Genomic DNA, 27,387 nt, shown 5'->3' on the forward strand with positions numbered 1-27,387 from the left:
CAACCGCCACCAGCGCCACCAGCGCCACCAGCGCCGCCACCAAATCCGCCCGGCAGTGGAAATTGATTCACCGGAGGTGATGGGCATGTTACGCGTGTGGGGGTAAAAGTGGTGGTGCGAACCAGCTCTCATTCTTCTTCTAAGACGCCTTGGCCAGCGTGGAAGAGTAGGCCAAATACCTCTGTCCCCCGCCCGAGAGCTCGTCCGACTAGCCGGAGGGCCCTTTCCGCCAGCGGTGGAGCGAGCGGGCGGTGGAGCGAGCGAGCGGTGGAGCGAGCGAGCGGTGGAGCGAGCGAGCGGTGGAGCGGGCGGGCGGTGGAGCGGGCGAGCGGTGGAGCGGGCGAGCGGTGGAGCGGGCGAGCGGTGGAGCGGGCGAGCGGTGGAGCGGGCGGGCGGTGGAGCGGGCGAGCGGTGGAGCGGGCGAGCGGTGGAGCGGGCGGGCGGTGGAGCGGGCGGGCGGTGGAGCGAGCGAGCGGTGGAGCGAGCGAGCGGTGGAGCGAGCGAGCGGTGGAGCGGGCGGGCGGTGGAGCGGGCGAGCGGTGGAGCGGGCGGGCGGTGGAGCGGGCGGGCGGTGGAGCGAGCGAGCGGTGGAGCGAGCGGTGGAGCGAGCGAGCCGGCGAGAAAATGTGCGGCGACTGCCCCCCCTTTAGCTCTCGTTCCCGTACGCGGCCCTCACGACTCGCGCGAAAGTGAAAGTGCGCCCGAGTGGGGGGGGGGAGGGGGTGATGGGGGTGATAAAAATAAACAAATAAATAAACAACAGAAAACACGGCGGGGACGCTGGCACGACCCCGCTGTTTTTGTGCTCGGAAATAATAATAATAAGAAGAAGTGTTTTATTTACACACAAATAAAATAAGACGACTTCTCCGACTGGGGCGGGGCACTCGTGCCTACCGTCCCATGGCCGGATCTCGCTCCACCATCTCCCCGGGGGGGATGGAGGCTGGCTCGTTGCTCTCGGACGCACGGAAAGCAGAGGTCGCAACCGGGTACCCGATACCCGTACCCTACCCGATACCCGGCTAACCGTACCCAGCCGGGTACGGGTACCCGTTTGCGACCCTGGTGCGGCCGGGTACGGGTAGGCCGTGAGTCACTGGTGAGTCACCGTTTGTCACTCATGTCGGATAGGGTATGGGTAGGGAACGGCTACCCGTACCCGGCCGGGTACGGGTACCAATTTGCGACCCTGGTGCGGCCGGGTACGGGTACGGTTAAGGAATCAAAACCCGTTTGCGACCTCTGACGGAAAGGGCCGGGTGGCGTGGCTCAGCAGCGGGTAGAACAGAGATGCGGCGGGGGGGGGGGGAGATATCGTCTTCATATCGATCCCCTTTGCTGCACCCCCATGGTCTGGAGCTCCCGTTCCTTCCCCCACCCCTCCTTTGTTTTCCCCGCTTCCGCCTGGGACCAACCCTGCCTATATGGCTCTATAAAATATACTACACGTACGCATGTACGCATGCACGCACGAATGGACAGACGCGTAGATAGTCCAGGCCGACGGGGTGGACGGGGGGGCTGGCGAAAGGAAAGACCGTGCATGATGGGAAAGACGGACTACTGGTGAGTGGACAGGCTGGAATTGATGGACAGGCCGATTGGTGGGGGAGGAGGAGCGGGGGGGGTGCGGCGATGACGACTACCCACACCCAACACACGGTGGCTTTTTGGAAGAGCAACAGTAGATGCAAGCAAAACAACAACAACAGCAGGAGCCGTTTTTTTTTTTAGCCCGGGATGAGCGCGGCCAAGGAGTGCACGAAACACATGGCAGGTCACCATTGGAACCTCCTTTGCCAGTAGCAATATATGACAATTGGTTTTTTACCCTTTTATCTGGCAACAAAACTGACACCTTTTTTTATTTATTCCAATGGTGTAAATGCTTACCCCGAGCTCTCATACTCTGATGGTGCATTGTCTTTGAGTTGTGCGCCTTTTGGCGTCATCTGGTCCAACACCATGTGAGACTAGGCTCTAAGGAAAGCTGTCTCGGGTGTGGACCAATCAACTTCAAGGACGGTGCACATACATTATCAGAGTTGTGTGTTTTGTTTGCATTCCGACCGCAGGTATTGTGGTCAATGCAAACATGACTCCTTGTAAAAAAAAAAGGTGTCAGTTTTGTTGCCAGATAAAAGGGTAAAAAAACAATTATCACATGGCAGGTCGTAAGTGAGCAAATCCATGTCACCTGGGTCACAACGCTCATTTGCCTGGCTCGGGCTACTCGGAGTTGGGGGGGGGATCGGCAGTGGCCCCTGGTTCGAAATGCGCCGTGACCCCGACAACGTGCGGGTGAAACGGACAGCTGGAGATGCCGAGGGACAGAAGAAAAACGTTGACGGGGACGCGTTGCGACACAAAGACACAGGAGGACCTGATGAGACAGACAGCCGGGGATGTGATGAGACGGGACGGGGCGACGCGTGTCCCGAAGACAGGACAGACAGAGACGGGCAGAGGGAGCGAGAGTTAAATCAAGGACGTGGTGGCCACTATGGGACGGACCGAGGACATTAAGAGACAAACATACATCCGCAACACGGGACCCCAATCCCTCCGGGCCCAGCGGCCTCTGTCGCCGCTACCACCGGCCACCGGTTTGCCTAACGAATACAGCGTCGTAAGGTCACCCTCATTACACACTCAACACACACACACACAAAGTTGCTCGCCACAAATGAACCGCAATGACCTCCGCTGGTCTCGTCAAGAAGCTATCAACCAGTAGTAATAGGTTTTTACCCTTTCAACTGGTACAAAAACTGACACCTTTATACAAGGCATCATGTTTGCAATAACCACAACACAAGCAGTCAAAATGCAAACAAAAAGAAACAACTCTGATGATGATGATATGCACTGTCCTTGAAGTTGATTGGTCCACACCCGAGACAGCTTTTCTTAGAGCCTAGTCTCCATTGGTGTTAGACCAGATGACGCCAGTTTTCGTACCAGTTGAAAGGGTAAAAACCTATTACTATATTTTGCCACTGGTAAAGGAGGTATCATAGAGAGCTATAAACCATCGTCGCGCAAACTTCCCCGGTCATATTCTTAGGTCTTTTCGGTAAAGTCACGTAGGTATAAAATTAATAAAAGTAAAATAAAAATAAAAAATAAAAATCACGACGTTTCGGAGGCAACACAAGCTTTCGTCTTCATCCCCGCAGCAGCAGCTGCAGCAGCAGCTGCAGCTGCAGCAGCATCAGCAGCAGCAGCAGCAGCGGTATTTGGCTGAACCGTCGAACAAAGACGGCGGCCGCCGCACCGCGCGGCGCTTTCAGATGGCGCTTCCGTGCCGCGGCCATCTGGAACGCTCTTCCCTCCCGATATTAGGAAGCCACTGGAGCCGTGCACTTTGAAATCATCATCATCATCGAGATTGACAAACTCACGTCTGTTAAGCTGCTTGTCGATGCGTTCAGTTTCTTTGCCGTCCTTCTCAAAGCACCTGTGACAGCGACCGCCGGTTGGCTACGTAAAAGAATATTCTTAGTTTTTTTCGGTAAAGTCACGTAGGTAAAAAAATGTAAATTAATAAAAGTAAAATAAAAATAAAATAAAAATCACGACGTTTCAGAGGCAACACAAGACTCCGTCTTCAGGTGGAACCGTCACAGCACGATTGCTGCATCAAGTAAATGAGAAATCCCAAGAAAACCGTCCTTGTATATATACTGGTTGAGGGTGGTAGGAGCCATATATACAAGGTCGGGTCTCTTGGAATTTCTCATTTACTTGATACAGCAATCGTGCTGTGACGGTTCCACCTGAAGACGGAAGCTTGTGTTGCCTCCGAAACGTCGTGATTTTTATTTTATTTTTATTTTACTTTCATTAATTTTAATTACATTTTTTACCTACGTGACTGTACCGAAAAAACCCAAGAATACGAATCCTTGCAGTCACGAAAAGCTTCAAATCTAGAATCACGTAAAAGAATCTCGCTCGCTCGCACGAGCACCACGCGCCAAGCCGCGTCGACCGGGGGGGCCCCGCCTCATCCACCGCTTACCCCTGGCCGCGGCCTGCGGTGGCGGCGGTGGCGGCGGCGCGGTGCGGCTACTGAGGTCCACCACGGACGGAGAGCGAATCGGCGGCTCCAGCTGCACGGACACCGGGCGGACTCCGCCGATCCTCGATCCTGAAATCTGCCAGTGGAGACCGAGGGGAGGGAGGGAACAGGTTAGGGAGATGCCCCAGCGAGGGTTACAAGGAGGCCGCCGGCAAGACCGACGGCCGCCAATCGACGCCAAGTGGCGGTGACATCGGAGCCTGCGCCGGGCTAGGTGCACTTTATTTAGAAACTGGAGGAAAGCGATGAGCTATGCCCAGCAGTTTCACAGATTGTCCAGTAGACTTTGAGGCTGAGGCGAGAAGCGTTGAAGGCTCTGCGAGGCTGCACATACGGACGTACGGTTGAACTTCTTTCGCACCGTGCGCAGCAAACCGTGCTAGTCAGAGGTGCGGGCTAATCGGAGGTAAAACAAAACAAACAAAAAACACGTTCAGTTTTATAGCTGGTGAAAAACGTGGGCGCCCACCTCCGTGTGCATTCCAGCGGGCGTCACCACCGTGGCGTTGGCAGAGGAGGGCAGGCCTCCTCCTCCTCCTCCTCCTCCACCTCCTCCTCCTCCACCACCGCCCCCACAGCCTCCACCACCACCACCGCCTCCGACCGGCAGGAGCATGGTCACGGTGCCGGGCTGCGTCGCCGATGGCGGAATGGTCGATGGCAGCGGCTGCGGGATGGACGACGACGATGACGACGACGATGACGACGACGATGACGACGATGATGGCGGCAGCGACGACTGAGTTGTCACCGCCTGCTGCTGCTGCTGCTGCTGCTGCGGTACGAGGGCGGCCGGGGTGGCGGCCGACGAGCCGCCCGGAGCGGGCGGGATGCCGTTCTCGGACAGGAACTCGTCCAGGTCCATGTACTCGAGCTGGAAGTTGTCCATGTAGGGCAGCGTCTTGTCCCACAGCGTGGGGCCCAGGAACGCCGAGGCCATCATGTTGCTGCCCGTCGCCTCATCCTCGATGCCTTTCTCCTTGTCCTTGCCTGAGCGCAGCAACACACCGGCAAAGGTTAAAGGTTCTCTCCGACACCACCGTGGAAAAACATCGTGATAAAGAATACGTGCAAATTTCGATGCACAGAACCAGAATGTGTCATTGTACCCGGGGAAAGCCGATGAGGCTGCAAAGCTCTTCTTCACAGATGCCCATCGCTGCCCAATCTCCGAAAACCAGGACAGAGCCTCCCAAACAAAACGTCTTGGAACTCAGGTGAGGTTGGGTAAGCAGGTGAAATAATGATGGTGACTATAATACAATCATCTTCTTGGTTTTTTCGGTAAAGTCACGTAGAAGGGAAATAATAAATAATAAAACGTAATAATTATGTTTTATTTTTTATTGTTATCGTGACTGCAGGGATTCATCTTCTTGGTTCTTTCGGTAAAGTCACGTAGAAGGGAAATAATAAAATAATAAAAATAAAACATAATTATTGTCTTTATTTTTATTATTTAATAATAAATAATAAAAGTAAAAAATAATTATTATGTTTTATTTTTATTATTTTATAAAACATAATTATTATGTTTTATTTTTATTATTTTATAATAAATAATAAAAATAAAACATAATTATAATGTTTTATTTTTATTACTTTATTATTTGCCTTCTACGTCAGTTTACCGACAAAACCAAGAACATGAATCCCTGCAGTCACGAAAGCTTTAAATCGAAATATAATAAAATCAGGTACATCATAACGCCACATCGCAGGCACGCACGCGCGTCGTCATCGCCATCGCTCAATCCACTGCTGGATGAAGGGTCTGACCTGACCGGGGGCCCTGTAAAAGTACCCCGAGGGCTGCGAAAACCGAACGCGAGAGTCGGGAGGACCGACCCCGGCTCGAAAAATAGGCCGGGGAATTACGCGGCGACGAAATAACGAGGTTCAGAAGACGAACAGAGCCTGTGTCTGTAACATTTACTTAAAGGATTGTTAATGTGACACCGGGGGGGGAGGGGGGGATAGTGCATTGCCCCAAGAAACGTAAGGGGGGCAAGCAAAAGGCTTTTGGCAGAAGACTTCAAACGGCGCATTTCACCCGTGCGCTGCAATAACACCGACATCCGTAACACACATTGAAGGCAACGTCTGTACAATGTAAACCTTGTGTTTAATAGAAATGGGGGGGGGGGGGAAGGGGAGGGGGGGTCACGTGACCCAGCGGGGTTTGTAGCGCGTTCGCCGCTTTGCTGCAGGGCCGCCTCGCGGTTGAAATCCGGTGGACCGCCCCGGTTAACGCTGCGGTGCGTTCTAGATTTGAAGCTTTCGTGACTGCAAGGATTCATATGCTTAGGTTTTTTTCGGTAAAGTCACGTAGGTAAAAAAATCTAAATTAATAAAAGAAAAAATTTAATAAAAATCACGACGTTTCGGAGGCAACACAAGCTTCCGTCTTCAGGTGGAATCGTCACAGCACGATTGCTGTATCACGCGAGATAAATTTTCCTCTCCGCACACAACGGTGCCACCGCTCCTTCCGCGCGTGCAAAGACAAAAGATCCTCCCCTCGGTGTAGCCTTAGCAGGCTGGTCGGGGCAAGTGCTGTTAGCGAGCGCCTATGAAGGCTGGAACGGCACACGAGGTGGCTGGGTGACCAGCACCACGCCCTTGCCTCCCCTGTGGCGATGTTTATACACCGCAGCAGGTACTCATTTGAGGCCGAGTCGAGCTAGGGGAGGCCCAGGATCGGTTCAGATAATCGTCAGCGGTGTTGGCCTCGAGCGGGAATCGAACTCTGTTTGCTGGGCACATAGCGAGACCATGCTTCCCACACAAAGATAAAGATCCCCCGTGTAGCCTTAACAGACTGTAGGGGCAAGTGCTGTTAGCGAGCCTCACCTATGAAGGCTGGAACGGCACACGAGGTGGCCGGGTGGCCATCACCACGCCCGACCGCCTTCGCCTCCCCGGTACTCATTTGAGGCCCAGTCGACCTAGGGGAGGCCCAAGACCGGTTCAGACAACCGTCACCGAAATTGGCCGTGAGCGGGAAATCAAACTCGGGCTTGCAAGGGTTCGTAGCGCAGCGCAGCGCTAGCCACTACGCTTGCCGCTCCCCACTCGTTCGCTCGCCCGCCTACCAAATCAATCACCCACCCAAGCTAACCACGGCACCCTGCAGGTCGCGACAACGCTTTCTCTCTCACCCTCTCTGCCTCTGCCTCTCGCATTGCGACATCACAACCCCGCTGGATCCGAGAAACATGTTCACTCTTATCTGTTTACAACTCTGATCGTGTCGGTTGGCAAACGGCTTCGGGCATGTGCTCAGCAACGGAGTTAAAAAGAAATAACAAATACAAAATATCCACCCACCCCCCCCCCGCATAGCCTCGACATGCTTTTGGGGCAAGTGCACCTCGCGAGCACGGCACATGTGCGAGTTGGGTGGTTAGCTCCACGCCCGGCCGCCTTTGTCTCCCCCGGTGGCGACGTTTACTACACACCGCACCGGGTACTCGTTTGAGGCCGAGTCGACCTAGGGGATGGCCCAGGACCGGCTCTGATAACCGTCAGCGGTGTTGGCCTCGAGCGGGAATCGAACTCTTGTTTGCTGGGCACGTAGCACGACCATGCTTCCCACACAAAGATAAAGATCCCCCGTGTAGCCTTAACAGACTGTAGGGGCAAGTGCTGTGAGCGAGCACCTATGAAGGCCGGAACGGTACACGAGGGGGTGGGTGGCCAGCACCACGCCCGACCGCCTTTGTCTCCCCAGTGGCGATGTTTACACACTGCACCAAGTACCCATTTAAGGCCGAGTCGACCTAGGGGAGGCCCAGGACCGGTTCAGACAATCGTCACCGGTGTTGGCCGTGAGCGGGAATCGAACCCGGGTCGCCAGGTTCATAGCGCAGCGCGCTAACCGCTGCACCACCGCTCCCCACATACACACGCACGCACGCACACACGCGCACACACACACGTGCACGCACACACACACACACGTGCACGCACACACACACACGTGCACGCACACACACACACACACGTGCACGCACACACACACACACGTGCACGCACACACACACACACACGTGCACGCACACACACACACACGTGCACGCACACACACACACGTGCACGCACACACACGCGCACACACACACACACGTGCACGCACACACACACACACGCGCACACACACACACACGCGCACGCACACACACGCGCACGCACACACACACACGTGTACGCACACACACACACATAGCACTGCCTAAACAGCTGCCGGTCCAGGCCGGCTCACGATCATTCTTCGAGAGCGGCGGCGGCGTCGGCTGTTGTGTTGTGGCTGCGATGATGTTGGTGGTGGTCATCGATGACCAGCGGGTGATAGAGGGAGGGCGTTCCGGGGCTGGGCTCAAGACATTTGGGGGGGGGAAGGGTTGTAAACAGGGGGTGATGGATGTGACCACACACCCCCACCCCCCTCTCACCCCTCCCTGCCTCCCTCGACGAATCTCTCTCCTCTCGAGGAAGTCAAAGCCGCCCTTCATGTTGTCCGCCGGGCTCGCCCGTCTGAGTGACGCGTGATAATACCCCGTACCTGCAAACCGCTGAGCATTGCCCTACCTTATTACAGACCAATAACACAGGTCAACACACTTTTTCTGGCATAAGATATTCCAACGGTTTTAAGGTAATTTTGGGGTGCCGATTCCAAATCTGGCATCAGTTTTTGTCTATCACATCAGGTTTTTGAGATGTCAAATATTGCATTTTCAATAAAAACTGCGGAAGAAAAATGTTAAATAAATGTGGATATCTACATAAAATGACATTATAAACACACTATCCTAAAACTACAGCACCATATTTTAACACTAAAGCAGTCACTGACTCGCAACAACTTGCAATCATAAGTGACAGAGTTAATTTCGGGTAAAATCAATGAAAATGGGGTATGCCGATAGCATAAAAATGAGATGTGATAGAGCAAATCTGAGATCAGATTTGGAATCAGCACCCTGAAATTAGTCTAGAACAGCTGCAAAAGTCCAGGCCAGAAAAAAAACTATTTTTTGTTGACCAGTGTTACAGAACGTTTTGGTCACCCCGTGCACTTTATACATCTCAAGCCTCATCGCAAGCGAGAAACACAAACAAATAGGACACTCACCACCAGTACCGGTACACTCACCTCTAGATACCTGCAAACCCCTGGTCAGTGCCCTACCTTACTACAGACCAATTACAGGACGTATTGGTCACCACCGTGCCCCTTATACACCTCAAGGTTCATCCTACAAAGACTCATCGTGTTAGTCTATGGGTCCAGTGTTAGTCTATGGGTCCAGTGTTAGTCTATGGGTCCAGTGTTAGTCTATGGGTCCAGTGTTAGTCTATGGGTCCAGTGTTAGTCTATGGGTCCAGTGTTAGTCTATGGGTCCAGTGTTAGTCTATGGGTCCAGTGTTGGTTTATGAGTCCAGTGTTAGTCTATGGGTCCAGTGTTAGTCTATGGGTCCAGTGTTGGTTTATGGGTCCAGTGTGAGTCTATGGGTCCAGTGTTAGTCTATGGGTCCAGTGTTGGTTTATGGGTCCAGTGTGAGTCTATGGGTCCAGTGTTGGTTTATGGGTCCAGTGTTGGTTTATGGGTCCAGTGTTAGTCTATGGGTCCAGTGTTGGTTTATGGGTCCAGTGTGAGTCTATGGGTACAGTGTTGGTTTATGGGTCCGGTGTTAGTCTATGGGTCCAGTGTTAGTCTATGGGTCCAGTGTTGGTTTATGGGTCCAGTGTTGGTTTATGGGTCCAGTGTTAGTCTATGGGTACAGTGTTAGTCTATGGGTCCAGTGTTGGTTTATGGGTCCAGTGTGAGTCTATAGGTACAGTGTTGGTTTATGGGTCCGGTGTGAGTCTATGGGTCCAGTGTTAGTCTATGGGTCCGGTGTGAGTCTATGGGTCCAGTGTTGGTTTATGGGTCCAGTGTGAGTCTATGGGTCCAGTGTTGGTTTATGGGTCCGGTGTGAGTCTATGGGTACAGTGTTAGTCTATGGGTCCGGTGTGAGTCTATGGGTCCAGTGTGAGTCTATGGGTCTAGTGTGAGTCTATGGGTCCAGTGTTAGTCTATGGGTCCAGTGTTCGTCTATGGGTCCAGTGTTAGTGTATGGGCCCTGTGTTAGTCTGAAAGTCTGAGTGTTAAGCTGAGTGAGTGTTAGTCTGAGTGAGTGTTAGTCTGAGTGAGTGTTAGTCTGAGTGAGTGTTAGTCTGAAAGTCTGAGTGTTAAGCTGAGTGAGTGTTAGTCTGAGTGAGTGTTAGTCTGAGTGAGTGTTAGTCTGAGCGAGTGTTAGTCTGAAAGTCTGAGTGTTAAGCTGAGTGAGTGTTAGTCTGAGTGAGTGTTAGTCTGAGCGTGTTTCGACTCTTAAGTAAACCCACACTACACGAACTCTCTCTCTCTCTCTGTGTCTCTCTCTGTATGTGTCTCTCTGTGTGTGTATCTGTGTTTCCCTCTGTGTGTGACCCTCTCTCTCTCTGTGTCTCTCTCTGTGTGTCTCTCTCTCTGTGTGTATTTCTGTGTGTGTGTGTCTCTCTCTCTCTGTGCGTGTATCTCTGTGTGTGTGTGTCTCTCTCTGTGTGTGTGTCTCTCTCTTTTTCAGAAGAGACCCGGCAATCACAAACGACAGCTCAACCCAGCGGCTAACCACGTGGAAAAGCATCGCAGCCAATTAATTCTCAAACGAGCATGCCGATTCGAAACGTGGAGGGGGGAAAACCGGAGGACCCGGAGAAAAATCCACGCGACCACGGGGAGACACGCAGACTCCAAATATACAGCAGCAGGAATCATGGTCGGGATCGAACCCACTACATCCTGCACACCAGGCGAGGTAGTTAACATCTCCTAGCCACCGTGATGATGATGATGAGAGAGAGACACACAAACTCCAAATATACAGCAGCAGGCGTCAGGGTCGGGTTCGAACACACGACCTCCTGCACACCAGGTGAGGTAGTCAACATTTCCTAGCCACCGTGATGATGATGAGAGAGACACGCAAACTCCAAATATACAGCAGCAGGCGTCAGGGTCGGGATCGAACCCACGACCTCCTGTACATCAGGCGAGCTGGTCGACATCTCCTAGCCACCGTGATGATGATGAGAGAGAGAGACACGCAGACTCCAAATATACAGCAGCAGGCGTCAGGGTTAGGGATCGAACCCATGACCTTCCTGCACAGCAGGCGACGGAGATAACGTCTCCTAGCCACCGTGATGATGATGAGAGAGAGACGCAAACTCCAAATATAAAGCAGCAGGCGTCAGGGTCGGGATCGAACCCACGACCTCCTGTACATCAGGCGAGCTGGTCGACATCTCCTAGCCACTGTGATGATGATGAGAGAGAGACGCAAACTCAAAATATACAGCAGCAGGCGTCAGGGTTAGGGATCGAACCCACGACCTTCCTGCACAGCAGGCGACGGAGATGACGTCTCCTAGCCACGGTTTGTTGGCGTCCCTCACGGATCGTTCCAACTACGGGGGAGGGGCGGGGAAATCTCCACACCTCCTCCTCTCTGAGAGTGGCACGGGTCGAGAGTGGCACGGGTCGAGAGTGGCACGGGTCGAGAGTGGCACGGGTTCGAGAGTGGCACGGGTTTGAGAGTGGCACGGGTCGAGAGTGGCACGGGTTTGAGAGTGGCACGGGTTTGAGAGTGGCACGGGTTTGAAAGTGGCACGGGTTTGAGAGTGGCACGGGTTTGAGAGTGGCACGGGTCGAGAGTGGCACTGGTTCGAGAGTGGCACGGGTCTGAGAGTGGCACGGGTTTGAGAGTGGCACGGGTTTGAGAGTGGCACGGGTTTGAAAGTGGCACGGGTTTGAGAGTGGCACGGGTTTGAGAGTGGCACGGGTCGAGAGTGGCACGGGTTTGAGCGTGGCACGGGTTTGAGCGTGGCACGGGTCGAGAGTGGCACGGGTTCGAGAGTGGCACGGGTTCGAGAGTGGCACGGTATCCGCGGCCACCACAACCTGGTTCTTGCGCACGCATCATTCGCTCGACCGTGCGCGGCGGGGTTGGAATTCACTCGGCATGCGGTCTATGCGGTCGGACTTGGGAAAACGCCGTGTGTGTACCGTGCGTGTGTGCGTGTGTGTGCGTGTGTGCGTGCGTGCGTGTGTGTGTGCGTGCGTGTGTGTGTGCGCGCGTGTGTGTGCGTATGTGCATTGTGTGCGTGTGTGCATTGTGTGCGTGTGCGCGCGTGCGTGCGCGTGCGTGTATTGTGTGCGTGTGTGTGTGTATTGTGTGCGTGTGCGTGTGTGCGTGTGTATTGTGTGTGTGCGCGTGCGCGTATTGTGTGCGTGTGTGTGCGTGTGTGTGTGCGTACTGTGCGCGTGTGTGTGCTTGTGTGTATTGTGTGCGTGTGTGTGCGCGTGCGCGTATTGTGTGCGTGTGTGTGCGTGTGTGTGCGTGTGTGTATTGTGTGTGCGTGTGTGCGTGTGTGTGTGCGTGCGTGTGTGCGTGTGTATTGTGTGTGTGCGCGTGTGTGTATTGTGTGCGTGTGTGTGCGCGTGTGTGCGTGTGTGTGTGCGTACTGTGCGCGCTGCTCGGCAGGCAGCCGCCTCGCGCGGGTACAGACACACACAGAGAGATGCATGCAGAGATGCGACATTGTGTGCGTGTACCGTGTGTGCTGTGTGTGTGTACCGTGTGTCTACACCGTGTGTGTGTACCGTGTTTGTGTACCGTGTGTACCGTGTGTGCTGTGTGTGTGTACCGTGTGTGTGTACCGTGTGCCTACACCGTGTGTGTGTACCGTGTGTGTGTACCGTGTGTACCGTGTGTGCTGTGTGTGTGTACCGTGTGTGTGTACCGTGTGTGCTGTGTGTGTCTACGCCGTGTGTGTACCGTGTGTGTGTACCGTGTGTGTGTACCGTGTGTGCTGTGTGTGTACCATGTGTCTACACCGTCTGTGTACCGTGTATGTATCGTGTGTGTGTACCGTGTGTGCTGTGTGTGTCTACGCCGTGTGTGTACCGTGTGTGTGTACCGTGTGTGTGTACCGTGTGTGCTGTGTGTGTACCATGTGTCTACACCGTCTGTGTACCGTGTATGTATCGTGTGTGTGTACCGTGTGAGCTGTGTGTGTCTACGCCGTGTGTGTACCGTGTGTGTGTACCGTGTGTACCGTGTGTGTGTACCGTGTGTGTGTACCGTGTGTGCTGTGTGTGTCTACACCGTGTGTGTGCTGTGTGTGTATACACCGTGTGTGCTGTGTGTGTATACACCGTGTGTGCGGTGTGTGTATACACCGTGTGTGCTGTGTGTGTCTACACCGTGTGTGCTGTGTGTGTCTACGCCGTGTGTGCTGTGTGTGTATACACCGTGTGTGTTGTGTGTGTGTCTACACCGTGTGTGTGCTGTGTGTGTATACACCGTGTGTGTGCTGTGTGTGTCTACACCGTGTGTGTGTTGTGTGTGTCTACACCGTGTGTGTTGTGTGTGTGTCTACGCCGTGTGTGTGCTGTGTGTGTCTACGCCGTGTGTGTGCTGTGTGTGTCTACGCCGTGTGTGTGCTGTGTGTGTCTACGCCGTGTGTGTGTTGTGTGTGTCTACGCCGTGTGTGTGCTGTGTGTCTACGCCGTGTGTGTGCTGTGTGTGTCTACGCCGTGTGTGTGCTGTGTGTGTCTACGCCGTGTGTGTGCTGTGTGTGTCTACGCCGTGTGTGTGCTGTGTGTGTCTACGCCGTGTGTGTGCTGTGTGTGTCTACGCCGTGTGTGTGCTGTGTGTGTCTACGCCGTGTGTGTGCTGTGTGTGTCTACGCCGTGTGTGTGTTGTGTGTGTCTACACCGTGTGTGTGCTGTATGTGTCTACGCCGTGTGTGTGTTGTGTGTGTCTACGCCGTGTGTGTGCTGTGTGTGTCTACACCGTGTGTGTTGTGTGTGTGTCTACGCCGTGTGTGTGCTGTATGTGTCTACGCCATGTGTGTGTTGTGTGTGTCTACACCGTGTGTGTGCTGTGTGTGTCTACACCGTGTGTGTTGTGTGTGTGTCTACGCCGTGTGTGTGCTGTGTGTGTCTACGCCGTGTGTGTGTTGTGTGTGTCTACACCGTGTGTGTTGTGTGTGTGTCTACGCCGTGTGTGTGCTGTGTGTGTCTACACCGTGTGTGTTGTGTGTGTGTCTACGCCGTGTGTGTGCTGTGTGTGTCTACGCCGTGTGTGTGCTGTGTGTGTCTACGCCGTGTGTGTGCTGTGTGTGTCTACACCGTGTGTGTTGTGTGTGTGTCTACACCGTGTGTGTTGTGTGTGTCTACACCGTGTGTGCTGTGTGTGTCTACACCGTGTGTGTTGTGTGTGTGTCTACGCCGTGTGTGTGCTGTGTGTGTCTACACCGTGTGTGTTGTGTGTGTGTCTACACCGTGTGTGTTGTGTGTGTCTACACCGTGTGTGTTGTGTGTGTCTACACCGTGTGTGTGCTGTGTGTGTCTACACCGTGTGTGTTGTGTGTGTGTCTACACCGTGTGTGTTGTGTGTGTGTCTACACCGTGTGTGTTGTGTGTGTCTACACCGTGTGTGCTGTGTGTGTCTACACCGTGTGTGTTGTGTGTGTGTCTACGCCGTGTGTGTGCTGTGTGTGTCTACACCGTGTGTGTTGTGTGTGTGTCTACACCGTGTGTGTTGTGTGTGTCTACACCGTGTGTGTTGTGTGTGTCTACACCGTGTGTGCTGTGTGTGTCTACACCGTGTGTGTTGTGTGTGTCTACACCGTGTGTGCTGTGTGTGTCTACACCGTGTGTGTTGTGTGTGTGTCTACGCCGTGGTGTGAACCGCGTGCACTGGTCGGCAGGCAGCTCCCTCCTCCTGCAGCGTCGCTTTGCGAGCCGCATTTTTTTGCAAAGCATCTACTACTCCTCCTCCTCCTCCGACGACTACCACCACCACCGCCGCCGCGTAACGCGAGAGAAACCTGCTCAGTGAAGAGTTGCCGAGTGATGCAGTTGCTGCTGCTGCTGTTTGTAGCGTAGTCCTGCCCATGAGCATGTGTGCACAAGCGATAACAGCCTACACACAGCCTGCTGCAGCAGCAGCAGACAGCAAACCCTGTGCAAGTGCAATCAAGGGAGACAATTGCCTCGACAACCACCTCAACAGTTAAAAAATTAATCCGTAAAAACAAAGTTTTTCACTATAAATCCTTTATATGCGTGGCGGCTAGAGTCCTCTCGTCCTCTGGCTTGAGATGGCTGCCACCTATGGGGCAGATGATTGCCTGCCACCATTAAGCAATTGGTAATTAAATATAATTTATTTTTCCTAAAAAGTGTAAAATTTAGGAATTTTTTTTCACGAAAAGTAATTGTCTCGCACAACGAGTCTGTGTGCAAAATGTCAGCTCGATTGGATCACGGGAAGTGGGTTAAAAAACGACCGAAAGATTTGCACGGTTGTAAGCGCGCAAGCAAGCAAGCAAGTGAACTTAATATAAAGGATTTAAAAATGATATTCCTCGCTGCGACAATCGACGTCGGACGTAACGAAGAAGCTGGCAGAGCGCGCGGGCTGTTGGCAAAACAGAAAATCGCTTTCCCAAACCGGAAGCTCTTGGGGGGCACGGCGGGGTGGGGGGGGGGGCAAAACGTCAGACTTCACGCCAAACTGCCCGTGTGTCAAGGCACAACGAGAGAAGGCATATGGTGGGAAGGGGGCGGGGGGTCTGGCATGGCATCAGCCGCAGCAGCAGCGACAGGACGCTGCACAGGATGAACGAGTCAAATCAGATTTGAAGCTTTCGTGACTGCAAGGATTCATACTCTTAGTTTTTTCGGTAAAGTCACGTGGGTAAAAAATGAAATTTAAATTAATGAAAATAAAATAATAATGAAAAAAAAAATTGCGATTTTTAATTTTTTTTTTAAATAATAAAAAGAAAATAATAATAAAATCACAATCGCGATTTTTTATTATTTTATTTTTATAAAAATTAATACAAAATAATAATAATAAAATCACAATCGCGATTTTTATTATTATTTTATTTTTATTATTTTTAATTTCATTTTTTATCTACGGAGCTCCAAAAGCCCACGGGGGAGGGATGGGAAACACCCCCCGCCCACCCCACGTCCTCATCTTTGAACTTGAAACTGCAGAAATGGAAGAATGTCAGGAAATTTCGATGTAAAGCTTCCGTGACTGCAGGGATTCATCTTCTTGGTTATTTCGGTAAAGTCACGTAGAAGGGAAATAATTTAATAATAAAAATAAAACATAATAAAATTAAATTCGAAACGTCGCGAGAATTATTTTATTATGTTTTATTTTCATTATTGTATTACTTCCCTTCTACGTCACTTTACCGAAAGAACCAAAAAATGTCAGAAAATGTTACCAAAACATCAAAACGCTGCCTCCTCAAGCCTCGTCTCTCGCAGGAGAGATGACGGCTTTCGGTTTGGGGTCAGCCACCTTGGCTCAAGTCGAAGGCGGCACACAAAAATCAACACGCAGGGCAAAGATCCCACCCCACCCACCCCATATAGCCTGCAGCAGTCTGTAGGGGCAAGTGCGGTTAGCGAGCACCTGTTACTCGGTGGTTGGGTGGCCAGCAACACGCCCGACCGCGTTTGTCTCCCCAGTGCTAGCGATGTTTACACACCGCACCAGGTACTCATTTGAGGCCGAGTCGACTTAGGGGAGGCCCACAACCGATTCGGATAATCGTCACTGCGTGTGGGTGGCCATGAGCAGGAATCGAACTCGGCTGTGTAGGACAGCATAGCGCGAACCGCGACACACACACTCACATATTTACACATCAACACGCGTACACACATGCACGCGGATACAAAGAACCCCCGTGTAGCCTCAGGGGCAAGTGCAGTTAGTAAGTAAGTAGCAGCACCTATGAAGGGCGGCACTTTGGGGGGTGGCTGGTGGTGGGGTGGGTCTGGGTACCAGCACCAAAACACAAAGACAGAGAACCCCCGTGTAGCCTCAACAGACCGTCGGGGCAAGTGCAGTTAGTAAGTAAGTAGCAGCACCTATGAAAGGCGGCACTTTGGGGGGTGGCTGGTGGTGGGGTGGGTCTGGGTAGCCAGCACCACAACACAAAGACAGAGAACCCCCGTGTAGCCTCAACAGACCGTCGGGGCAAGTGCAGTTAGTAAGTAAGTAGCAGCACCTATGAAAGGCGGCACTTTGGGGGGTGGCTGGTGGTGGGGTGGGTCTGGGTAGCCAGCACCACAACACAAAGACAGAGAACCCCCGTGTAGCCTCAACAGACCGTCGGGGCAAGTGCAGTTAGTAAGTAAGTAGCAGTACCTATGAAAGGCGGCACTTTGGGGGGTGGCTGGTGGTGGGGTGGGTCTGGGTAGCCAGCACCACAACACAAAGACAGAGAACCCCCGTGTAGCCTCAACAGACCGTCGGGGCAAGTGCAGTTAGTAAGTAAGTAGCAGTACCTATGAAAGGCGGCACTTTGGGGGGTGGCTGGTGGTGGGGTGGGTCTGGGTACCAGCACCAAAACACAAAGACAGAGAACCCCCGTGTAGCCTCAACAGACCGTCGGGGGCAAGTGCAGTTAGTAAGCAAGTAGCAGCACCTACGAAGGGCGGCACTTTTGGGGTTAGTAGGGGGATGTGAGTGGGTCTGGGCGGTCACCACCACCACCCACCCACGCACTTGCACTTGAGACTCCGGTGCCAAGAAGGATTTGGGGTCGTTCCGACCCGCAAATCAGCATCTCCCCGCCGGTGCCTTCTCTCCGCGTGTGGAGGAGTGCAAGTGCGTGAAGTCGTAGTGCAAGCGGTTAGCGCGCGCTAAGCTACGAAACCCGGGGCGGCTTACGGAACCAAGTTTGGAGGTCCCGCTTGTAGCCAACGCTGCTGCCGAACCGGTCCTGGGCCTCCCCTAGGTCGACTCAGCATGAAATGAGTACCTGGTGCGGTGTGTAGTAAACATCGCCACTGGGGAGACAAAGGCGGCCGGGCGTGGTGCTGGCCACCCACACTTTGCGTATGCCGTGCCGGCCTTCATAGGTGCTCGCTAACAGCACTTGCCCCTACAGTCTGTTAAGGCTACACGGGGGATCTTTGTCTTTACCTTTTGTCTACGTGTACGTCTCTGTGTATGTGCGTGCCAATTCCCGGTGACGATTATCTGAACCGGTCCTGGGCCTCCCCTAGGTCGACTCAGCATGAAATGAGTACCTGGTGCGGTGTGTAGTAAACATCGCCACTGGGGAGACAAAGGCGGCCGGGCGTGGTGTGCTGGCCGCCCACCCCCCTCGTGTGCCGTGCCGGCAGTCAGATGCGGTCGTTAGCAGCTCTTGCGAAATAGTCTTAAAGGCTATTACGGGAGATCTTTGTCTTTGTCTAAGTGTATGTACGTGTGTCGTGGTTTAGCGGGCACGGGCGGTGCATCTGCCAGTCACCTCAAATCAGTGAAACCCACGGCACCCGGGTCTGTCGCGTGGCCTCAGTCGACACGTCACGTGGCCTCAAAGCGCACCTAGCCTGGCACGGGCGCCGTGGTGACGGTTGTTGTTGTTGTTGTGGGCTATATGGCCTAAAACCACAACAACTTTGTGCACCGTGACTCAATAAACAGGTGTGTTCCCTAGCAGCACTTGCCCCAACAGTCTGCGTTGGCTACCCGGGGAATCTTTGTCTGTGCCCGTGGGTACACAGCAAGCTGGCACAGTGTGGTGGTGTGGGTTGAAGCGCTGGGGACAGATCAAGAACACCTGGGGAAGGGGGTCTGTCCTGTGCCCAGAGGTCGCAACCGGGTACCCGATACCCGTACCCTACCCGTACCCGGCCGGGTACAGGTAGGGTACGGGTACGGCCGGGTACAGGTACGGGTACCCGTTTGTGACCCTGGTGCGGCCGGGTACAGGTACGGGTAAGGAATCAAAACCCGTTTGCGACCTCTGCCCATGCCCTCTTGCCAGCGAGTCTTCGCCACACTTCAAAGCGCACCTAGCCTGGCACGAGCTGCTGCTGGCGATCGATGCCCGCTGGTAGATGCACCACCAGTTGTACCCCCTACTGTGCCAGGCTAGGTGCAGGAGGTCTCGGGACAGACCCAGGTGGTGCCATGGGTTGGCCGACTGAGATGATCGCTGGTAGATGCACCACCAGCTGTACCCCCCTGCTGTGCCAGGCTAGGTGCATGAGGTCTCGGGACAGACCCAGGTGGTGCCATGGGTTGGCTGACTCAGATGACCAGTAGATGCACCACCAGCTGTATCCCCCTACTGTGCCAGGCTAGGTGCAGGAGGTCTCGGGACAGACCCAGCAGGTGCCATGGGTTGGCTGACTGAGATGACCGCTGGTAGATGCACCACCAGCTGTACCCCCCTACTGTGCCAGGCTAGGTGCAGGAGGAGGTCACGGCACAGACCCTGCAGGTGCCATGGATTGGCTGACTCAGATGACCGGTAGATGCACCACCAGCTGTTCCCCCCTGCTGTGCCAGGCTAGGTGCAGGAGGTCTCTGGACAGACCCAGCAGGTGCCATGGGTTGGCCGACTGAGATGACCGGTAGATGCACCACCAGCTGTACCAGGCTAGGTGCAGGAGGTCTCGGGACAGACCCAGCAGGTGCCATGGGTTGGCTGACCGAGATGACCGGTAGATGCACCACCAGCTGTACCCCCTACTGTGCCAGGCTAGGTGCAGGAGGTCTCGGGACAGACCCAGCAGGTGCCATGGGTTGGCCGACTGAGATGACCACAAGTAGATGCACCACCAGCTGTACCCCCCCCTACTGTGCCAGGCTAGGTGCAGGTCTCGGGACAGACCCAGCAGGTGCCATGGGTTGGCTGACTGAGATGACCGGTAGATACATCACCACCAGCTGTTCCCCCTACTGTACTCACTATCAAGCGATCACACACAAGCACGCGTGCACTGATACAAACAGATGCAGTAACAAAGACAAATATCCCCCGTGTAGCCTTCAAAGACCATAGGGACAAGTGCTGTCAGCGAGGACCTATGAAGGCCGGCACGATAAACACACACACAACACCACGTGCACAGATACACAACGAAGACAAATATCCCCCGGATAGCCTCAACAGGCTGTTGGGGCAAGTGCTGTTTAATATGGATCATAATTAATTCACTAACCAGTTGAGGAATCGTGGTGGGGCCGGTTAGAGGGGAAGAGAATTAGCCCGACTAAGACCGAGTGTATTTTCTGTGGTTAATTGATCAGAACCGGTCCCTTGGGGCATCTCCCCCCACCTGCCCGCGAGGTCGATTCGGCCAAAAGAGAAAGACAAAGGCGGCCGGTACATGGTTGCCAACAACACCTCCTTAGTGCGCTCAACAGCACTTGCCCCAAAGAGTGTGAAGGCTATACGGGGGGTGTGGGGGGAAGACCTCCGTCTTTGCGAACCTCAGTGGGAGATAGTGAATACCGTCATCGATAAACACTGGTCAACAAAAAAAACATTTTTTTCTGGCCTGGACTTTTGCAGCTGTTCTAGACTAATTTCAGGGTGCCGATTCCAAATCTGATCTCAGATTTGCTCTATCACATCTCATTTTTATGCTATCGGCATACCCCCATTTTCATTGATCTTACCCGAAATGAACTCTGTCACTTATGATTGCAAGTTGTTGCGAGTCAGTGATGATTGCGTTAGTGTTAAAATATGGTGCTGTATTTTTAGGATAGTGCGTTTATAATATTATTTTATGTAGATATCCAGATTTACTTAATATTTTTCTTCCGTAGTTTTTATTTAAAATGCAATATTTGACATCTCAAAAACCTGATGTGGAATCGGCACCCCAAAATTACATTAAAACCGTTGAAAAACCTTATGCCAGAAAAAGTGTGTTGACCAGTGTAATTCACTAATGGGAGAGACATCGTGGTGGGGGAGGATGAGGGGGAGGGGTACAGAAGGATAATTGGATGAAGTAACTAGGACCGAATGGATTTGTGTGCCTAGTTACCGAGGGCGCGCGCATGCGCGTGCGTGACAGTGGGGAGCGGTGGTGCAACGGTTAGCGCTACGCTGCGCTACCAACCCGATTCGCGCTCACGGCCAACGCCGGTGACGATTATCCGAACCGGTCATGGGTCTCGAATGAGGTCCATGCGTGCGGTGGGTGCGTAAACACATCGCCACTCTGGGGAGACAAAGGCGGTCGGGCGTGGTGCTGGCTAACCAGCCCCCCCCCACCCCCACCCTCGTGTGCCGTGCCGGCCTTCAGACAGATATTTTGATTTTAATTGCGATTACATTTTTTAAAGGGAAGCTTCAGTTCAATATATACTGTGTAATAGATTTAAAACACGTGATGGAGCGTTACCACGTGACACCATCAAACATATGAACTCCCTCTATATATTATAATGCAAGGATGAGAACTTAAAAGACGCGAATTGATTCCAACATGTATTTATAAAATAGCTTTAATTGAAATAGAACACTCAAACGTAGAACAACTGTCAAGTTAAATAAATAAAAGTTATTAAAATAATAATTAAAAAACAATTCCAATAAGAAAGTAATAGGACTTTTTCAAATCGCAACAAAAATAATCGCAGCCTTTGCGATTGGCCAATCGATTTCTATTTGAAATCGATTCATCGTTCAGTCCTATTGTGGGGAGTGGGGGGGGGATCTTTGTCTTTGACGGTGGCAAATCCGATGCAACGCCAACGCTCCAATACAGTCTATAATACGCGCTCTCTCTCTATATATAAAGATCCCCCGTATAGCCTTAACAGACTGTAGGGGCAAATGCTGTTAGCGAGTAGCACCTATGAAGGCCAGCACGGTACACGAGGGGGTGGGTGGCCAACACCACGCCCGACCGCCTTTGTCTCCCTAGTGGCAATGTTTACACATCGCACCATGTACTCATTTGAGGCTGAGTCGCCCTAGGGGAGGCCCGGGACCGGTTCAAATAATCGTCACCGGTGTTGTCCGTGAGCGGGAATCGAACCCGGTTCGCCAGTTTCATAGCGCAGCGCGCTAACCGCTGCACCACCGCTCCCCTCTATACAAAGACAAAGACCCCCCGTATAGCCTTAACAGACTGTAGGGGCAAGTGCTGTTAGCGAGTAGCACCTATGAAGGCCAGCACGGTACACGAGGGGGTGGGTGGCCAACACCACGCCCGGCCGCCTTTGTCTCCCTAGTGGCAATGTTTACACACCGCACCAGGTACTCATTTGAGGCCGAGTCGCCCTAGGGGAGGCCCGGGACCGGTTCAAATAATCGTCACCGGTGTTGTCCGTGAGCGGGAATCGAACCCGGATCGCCGGGTTCATAGCGCAGCGCGCTAACCGCTGCACCACCGCTCCCCTCTATACAAAGACAAAGACCCCCCGTATAGCCTTAACAGACTGTAGGGGCAAGTGCTGTTAGCGAGTAGCACCTATGAAGGCCAGCACGGTACACGAGGGGGTGGGTGGCCAACACCACGCCCGGCCGCCTTTGTCTCCCTAGTGGCAATGTTTACACACCGCACCAGGTACTCATTTGAGGCCGAGTCGCCCTAGGGGAGGCCCGGGACCGGTTCAAATAATCGTCACCGGTGTTGTCCGTGAGCGGGAATCGAACCCGGATCGCCGGGTTCATAGCGCAGCGCGCTAACCGCTGCACCACCGCTCCCTACCTCTATACATACACACACACATACACACACTGCGCGCATCACATCGCAAGCAAGGAGCTAAATATGCTTAGAATCCGCTTGCACACAAAACCGTAATCCCACGCCCACCAAGGCATTGAGAGCCCAGCGGCATTTTTTTTTCCTTCGCAACCAACCCCAAACCAAATGAGCCAACACTCCGTCGGACTTTTAAATGAATTGCATGCGTGCGCGCTCTGTGTAGTTGGAACGTACCCGTACCCGGCCGGGTACGGGTACCCGTTTGCGACCCTGGTGCGGCCGGGTACGGGTAGGCCGTGAGTCACCGGTGAGTCACCGTTTGTCACTCATTTCCCAACGTCTTGTCTCTTCTCACAATTCAAGTTCCTAGAATCAACCCACCCGCGCCTGCAACACGGCTTCATCCCAGAGGTCGCAATCGGGTACCCGATACCCGTACCCTACCCTTACCCGACCGGGTACGGGTACGGCCGGGCACGGGTAAGGAATCAAAACCCGTTTGCGACCTCTGGTTTGGAGCGAGCCATGCCCCCGTGCCCACTCTTCGCCTGTCACAGAATCTCGATGTATGGGCGTTTCAAAAAAAGAAAAAAAAGTGAAACCACAAAAAATGCGCGGTGCCTCCTGGGGGCTCTGTGAGAACACCTGGAAAAGATTCCAGGTACGCGTTGACAATGATCAAGTGGGAGAGAGACTCTTTGAAGCTATTAACATTAACATTGGTTATCATGCTACAGTGTATTCATTATTCTCCGTTATATGCTTGGTTCTTTCGGTAAAGTATTATCCGTTCTTATTAAAAACGATAATCGGGTATAAGTGTTAAAGCATGATTTTTATTTGCATTCTGACCACAAGTATTGTGGTTAAAGGCAGACATGATAATTCCTTGTCAAAGGCTTCAGTTTGGCGTTTTAACATCTTAACACAGCTGTTTTGTTGCCAGAAAAAAGGGGAAAACCCCTATCATCATGTAAGTGTTAACTTGTTTTTTAAATCACCCTGTAAAGGTCTGAGCGCGAGATTGTGCTTCTGCGTGGATGCGTCTCTAAATCTATGGGACTCTGTGAGTGCGTGGGTCTCTATTCACGCAGTTATGGGCTATGCGCGTCAAGTCTGTGTGTCTGCCGTGTGATGCATGGGTCTCGTTCTGTGCAAGTCTGTGCGGTTCTTTATAGGGCGAGATGTTGACTACCTCGCCTGGTGTGCAGGAGGTCGTGGGTTCGATCCCGATCCCGACCCTGACGCCTGCTGCTGTATATTTGTAGTTTGCGTGTCTCTCTCTCTCTCATCATCATCATGGTGGCTAGGAGATGTTGACTACCTCGCCTGGTGTGCAGGAGGTCGTGGGTTCGATCCCGATCCCGACCCTGACGCCTGCTGCTGTATATTTGGAGTTTGCGTGTCTCTCTCTCTCTCATCATCATCATCACGGTGGCTAGGAGATGTTAACTACCTCGCCTGGTGTACAGGAGGTCGTGGGTTCGATCCCGACTCTGCCTGCTGCTGTATAATTGGAGTTTGCGTGTCTCTCTCTCTCATCATCACGGTGGCTAGGAGATGTTAACTACCTCGCCTGGTGTACAGGAGGTCGTGGGTTCGATCTCGACCCTGACGCCTGCTGCTGTATATTTGGAGTTTGCGTGTCTCTCTCTCATCATCATCACGGTGGCTAGGAGATGTCAAAACGGTGTTAAACCAGAGGACGCCAAAAGGCATACGAAAGAAAGCTGTCTCTGGTGTGGACCAATCAGTTTAAAGGACAATGCAAATATTATCAGTGTTTTTTTTGTTTACGTTCTGACCACAAGCATTGTGGTTAATGCAGACATGATTCCTTGTGAAAGGTTTCAGTTTGGCGTCTTAACATCTTAACACAACTGTTTTGTTGCCAGAAAAAAAGGGGGGAAATCTATTCTCAAAAAATATCTAGTGCAAGTATACGGATCTGTCGAACTGTGTTTTTTTCACTCTGTAAAAAATTCACACTGTATACGCTATCCGATAAACGCACGTCGGATTACAGTACATTCATCATTTACCGATTGGTAAACACGATAATAAAACAAAGATATTTGTTTATTTATTTAATGCCTAGGTAGGATTCGAACCTCCAACCTCCGCATTCGCGGGCGCGCGCCCTCACCACCCCCCCCCCCCAAGAAATCCGATGAACTATAAAGCTCTTTTCACCAGACGTAAAAACGTTACAACGAATACAAAAACAGGACAGGGGGTGCAAAGTATTTAGGTAAACACATAAAAAAATATTTAAAAAACGTGTAAATATATACACACACAAAAACAAAACTAGATTTAAAAAAAATCTTACCAGCTCAAGCCGACTGCAACTATTCAATTATATTTGTGAGAAGGGCCCCCACCCCCCCAAACTCCCGTTCTCACCAGAGTCGGCTCCAGGCTTGAGGCTGAGTGGATTTTCCAGCAGTGACTTGAGAACGCTGTTCATGCCCACGAAGTTGGGCCCGGGCTGCTTGGAGGGCGGAGGAGGAGGAGGAGAGGGAGACGACATCTCTCGCCTTGTGGCTCGCGAATGTGTCGGGACTGTAACGTGGTTGTTGTTTACAGTCGAAACGCTTTAATGTATTATTCAAAACGCCGGCTGTCACTCAACGTGAATTGGTAATTATGTTGTTGTTTTGATATATTAATAGCGATGCCAAATGCGTGCGTTGCGTATGTGACTATGTATATATTTTTTTTGTTGTTGGGTTCGTATTAAAAATAATTAAATTCGCTTTAACAAAAACACAGAGAAAAAAATCGCTCAGCGCCGAACGATGCGCGCGAGTTCGCAGCGAGACTTCTTCCTGTGCGCGAGCGTCGCGTGAGGGGGAACCTTTTATAGGCGGCGCGTGCTGAGGGGCGTGGCCTGTCGTGGGTGGGCGGAAACTTTGCAAATGAGTGGGCGGGGCTTACCATCATCAGTACTGTGGGGAAAGAAGGAGGGGTTGTCGTATGTGGGCGTTAACTATGCAAATAAGTGGGCGGGGCTTAGCAGCAGTACTGTAGGGAAGGGGGAGGGGCTGTCGTATGTGGGCGGGAACTATGCAAATGAGTGGGCGGGGCTTATCATCAGTACTGTGGGGAAGGGGGAGGGGCTGTCGTCGGTGGGCGTGGCTTACAATCAGTGGAGCGGGTGTTGTTGACAGTTGGCAGTTGGCGGGAATTATTGTTTGTGGGCGGGGTTTGTCATCAGTAGGCGGAGCTTGTTAGCAGTGGGCACGGGTTTGGTTGGGAGGTGGTGGGGGTGGGGGTCACCAGCTGGGCGGGGCAACTCGTGCGCGAGACTCCCTCCCCCCTTCCATTTAAAACCCGGGCTAGACGGGGGGGGAAGGGAACTCAGTTGTGGGCGGAGCTTATCAGTGGGTGGGGCTAACTTTTATAAGGGGGGGAGTGACCCCCGTGAGCGAGACATTTATTGGGGGTGGGGGCGCTAAGAAGTGGGGCCGGCGAGAGCATTTGATAGGGGGGGCAGGGGGGGAGTGCTCACCAAGGGGCGGGGCTTACCAAGGGGGGGGGGGGGCAGGGGGGAAGTGCTCACCAAGGGGCGGGGCTTACAAAGGGGCGGGGCTTGTCAAGGGGCGGGGCTTGCCAAGGGGCGGCCCTGAGATTCGAATCGACTGCTGGTCGAGGGTTATCGATCATCTTCTTGGTTCTTTCGGTAAAGTCACGTAGAAGGGAAGTAATAAAATAATAAAAATAAAACATAATAAAATAAAATAATATTATTTATCATTCCCCTTCTACGTGACTTTACCGAAAGAACCAAGAAGATGAATCCCTGCAGTCACGAAAGCTTTAAATCTAAGGTTATCGATCATCTTTGCTAACTTGCTACTGACTTACAGCGTCAGCAGCGGTGCACGTGACACAATCAATACAATGACACGTTCAACATGTTCGTCAATACTACTAATGCTGCTGCTGTGGTTTTAATAAGAACCCAAAAAATATATATAATAGGGGACGTTCTAAGGGGCCGTCCATAAATGACGTCACGCACCTGGGGGGGGTCAGACATTTGTGACGATGTGTGACGAGGGGGGGGGGGGGTTGAGAAATGTGACGTCACATCAAAATGCGCAACTTTAAATAAATATAGACAACACGTTCCACTTAATTAAATAGACTTTTTAATAAATGTTTTCTCCTACAACATCAGAGTGCAGCGCCACACTAAATACGCACTACAATGACAATAGTTTAAAGCGATTTGAAGCAAGTTTTATTCTTTTTGGGGGGGGGGCAGAGCTTTGTGACGTAAAATTTGAGGGGGGGGGGGTCTGACTTTTTGTGACGATGTGTGACGAGGGGGGGGGGGGGCAAAAATCGTCCAAAATCGCGTGACGTCATTTATGGACGGCCCCTTAGAGCAGTGGGTTCTTAATCCCCTGGGGGTAGCGAGATGCCCTTTCTGGGGTTAGCGAGACATAGGCAGACTTTATTTTTAGACGGTAAATCATCAACCCCCCACTAATTAAGCATGGGGCACGTACGTTAGAATTTACTTCGTGGTACCAAAATATGAGAATAGGTTTTTCCACCTTTTTTCTGGCAACAAAACTGTTGTGCTAAGATGTTTCGACACCAAACTGAAACCTTTTTACAAGGAATCATCATGTCTGCCTTTAAGCACAATGCTTGTGGTCATAATGCAAACAAAAAAACACACTC

At 52.4% G+C, this 27,387-nt stretch overlaps 1 protein-coding gene across 2 annotated transcripts; it reads right to left on the reverse strand.

The window, feature by feature from the left end:
• Nucleotides 1-831: 831 nt before the first annotated feature.
• LOC144740557 (uncharacterized) lies at nt 832-25,521 on the reverse strand. Of its 2 annotated transcripts, none has more exons than XM_078623399.1 (3): nt 25,096-25,521; nt 4,557-5,077; nt 832-4,163 (listed from the first exon to the last, which is right to left on the reverse strand). In XM_078623399.1, exons 1-3 carry the CDS (start codon nt 25,220-25,222, stop codon nt 3,942-3,944), a joined length of 870 nt encoding a protein of 289 aa, XP_078479525.1. In that variant the 5' UTR covers nt 25,223-25,521; the 3' UTR covers nt 832-3,941. The 2 variants fall into 2 exon arrangements, with proteins under 2 accessions (XP_078479525.1, XP_078479526.1); XM_078623400.1 differs by lacking the exon at nt 25,096-25,521 and adding an exon at nt 6,941-8,086.
• Nucleotides 25,522-27,387: the final 1,866 nt, after the last annotated feature.

Source organism: Lampetra planeri, unplaced genomic scaffold (assembly GCF_965212315.1).
Source record: "Lampetra planeri unplaced genomic scaffold, kcLamPlan1.2.h2 scaffold_234, whole genome shotgun sequence".
Classification (NCBI taxonomy): domain Eukaryota; kingdom Metazoa; phylum Chordata; class Hyperoartia; order Petromyzontiformes; family Petromyzontidae; genus Lampetra; species Lampetra planeri.

Excerpts from the sequence above, each read along its gene's own strand:
- LOC144740557 (XM_078623399.1), bottom strand. The coding sequence starts at position 25,222 with ATGTCGTCTCCCTCTCCTCCTCCTCCTCCGCCCTCCAAGCAGCCCGGG. Across the intron at positions 5,078-25,095 it reads CAAGCCTGGAGCCGACTCTG|GCAAGGACAAGGAGAAAGGC; the intron begins GTGAGAACGGGA and ends TGCTGCGCTCAG. Across the intron at positions 4,164-4,556 it reads CCGCTGGAATGCACACGGAG|ATTTCAGGATCGAGGATCGG; the intron begins GTGGGCGCCCAC and ends CTCCACTGGCAG.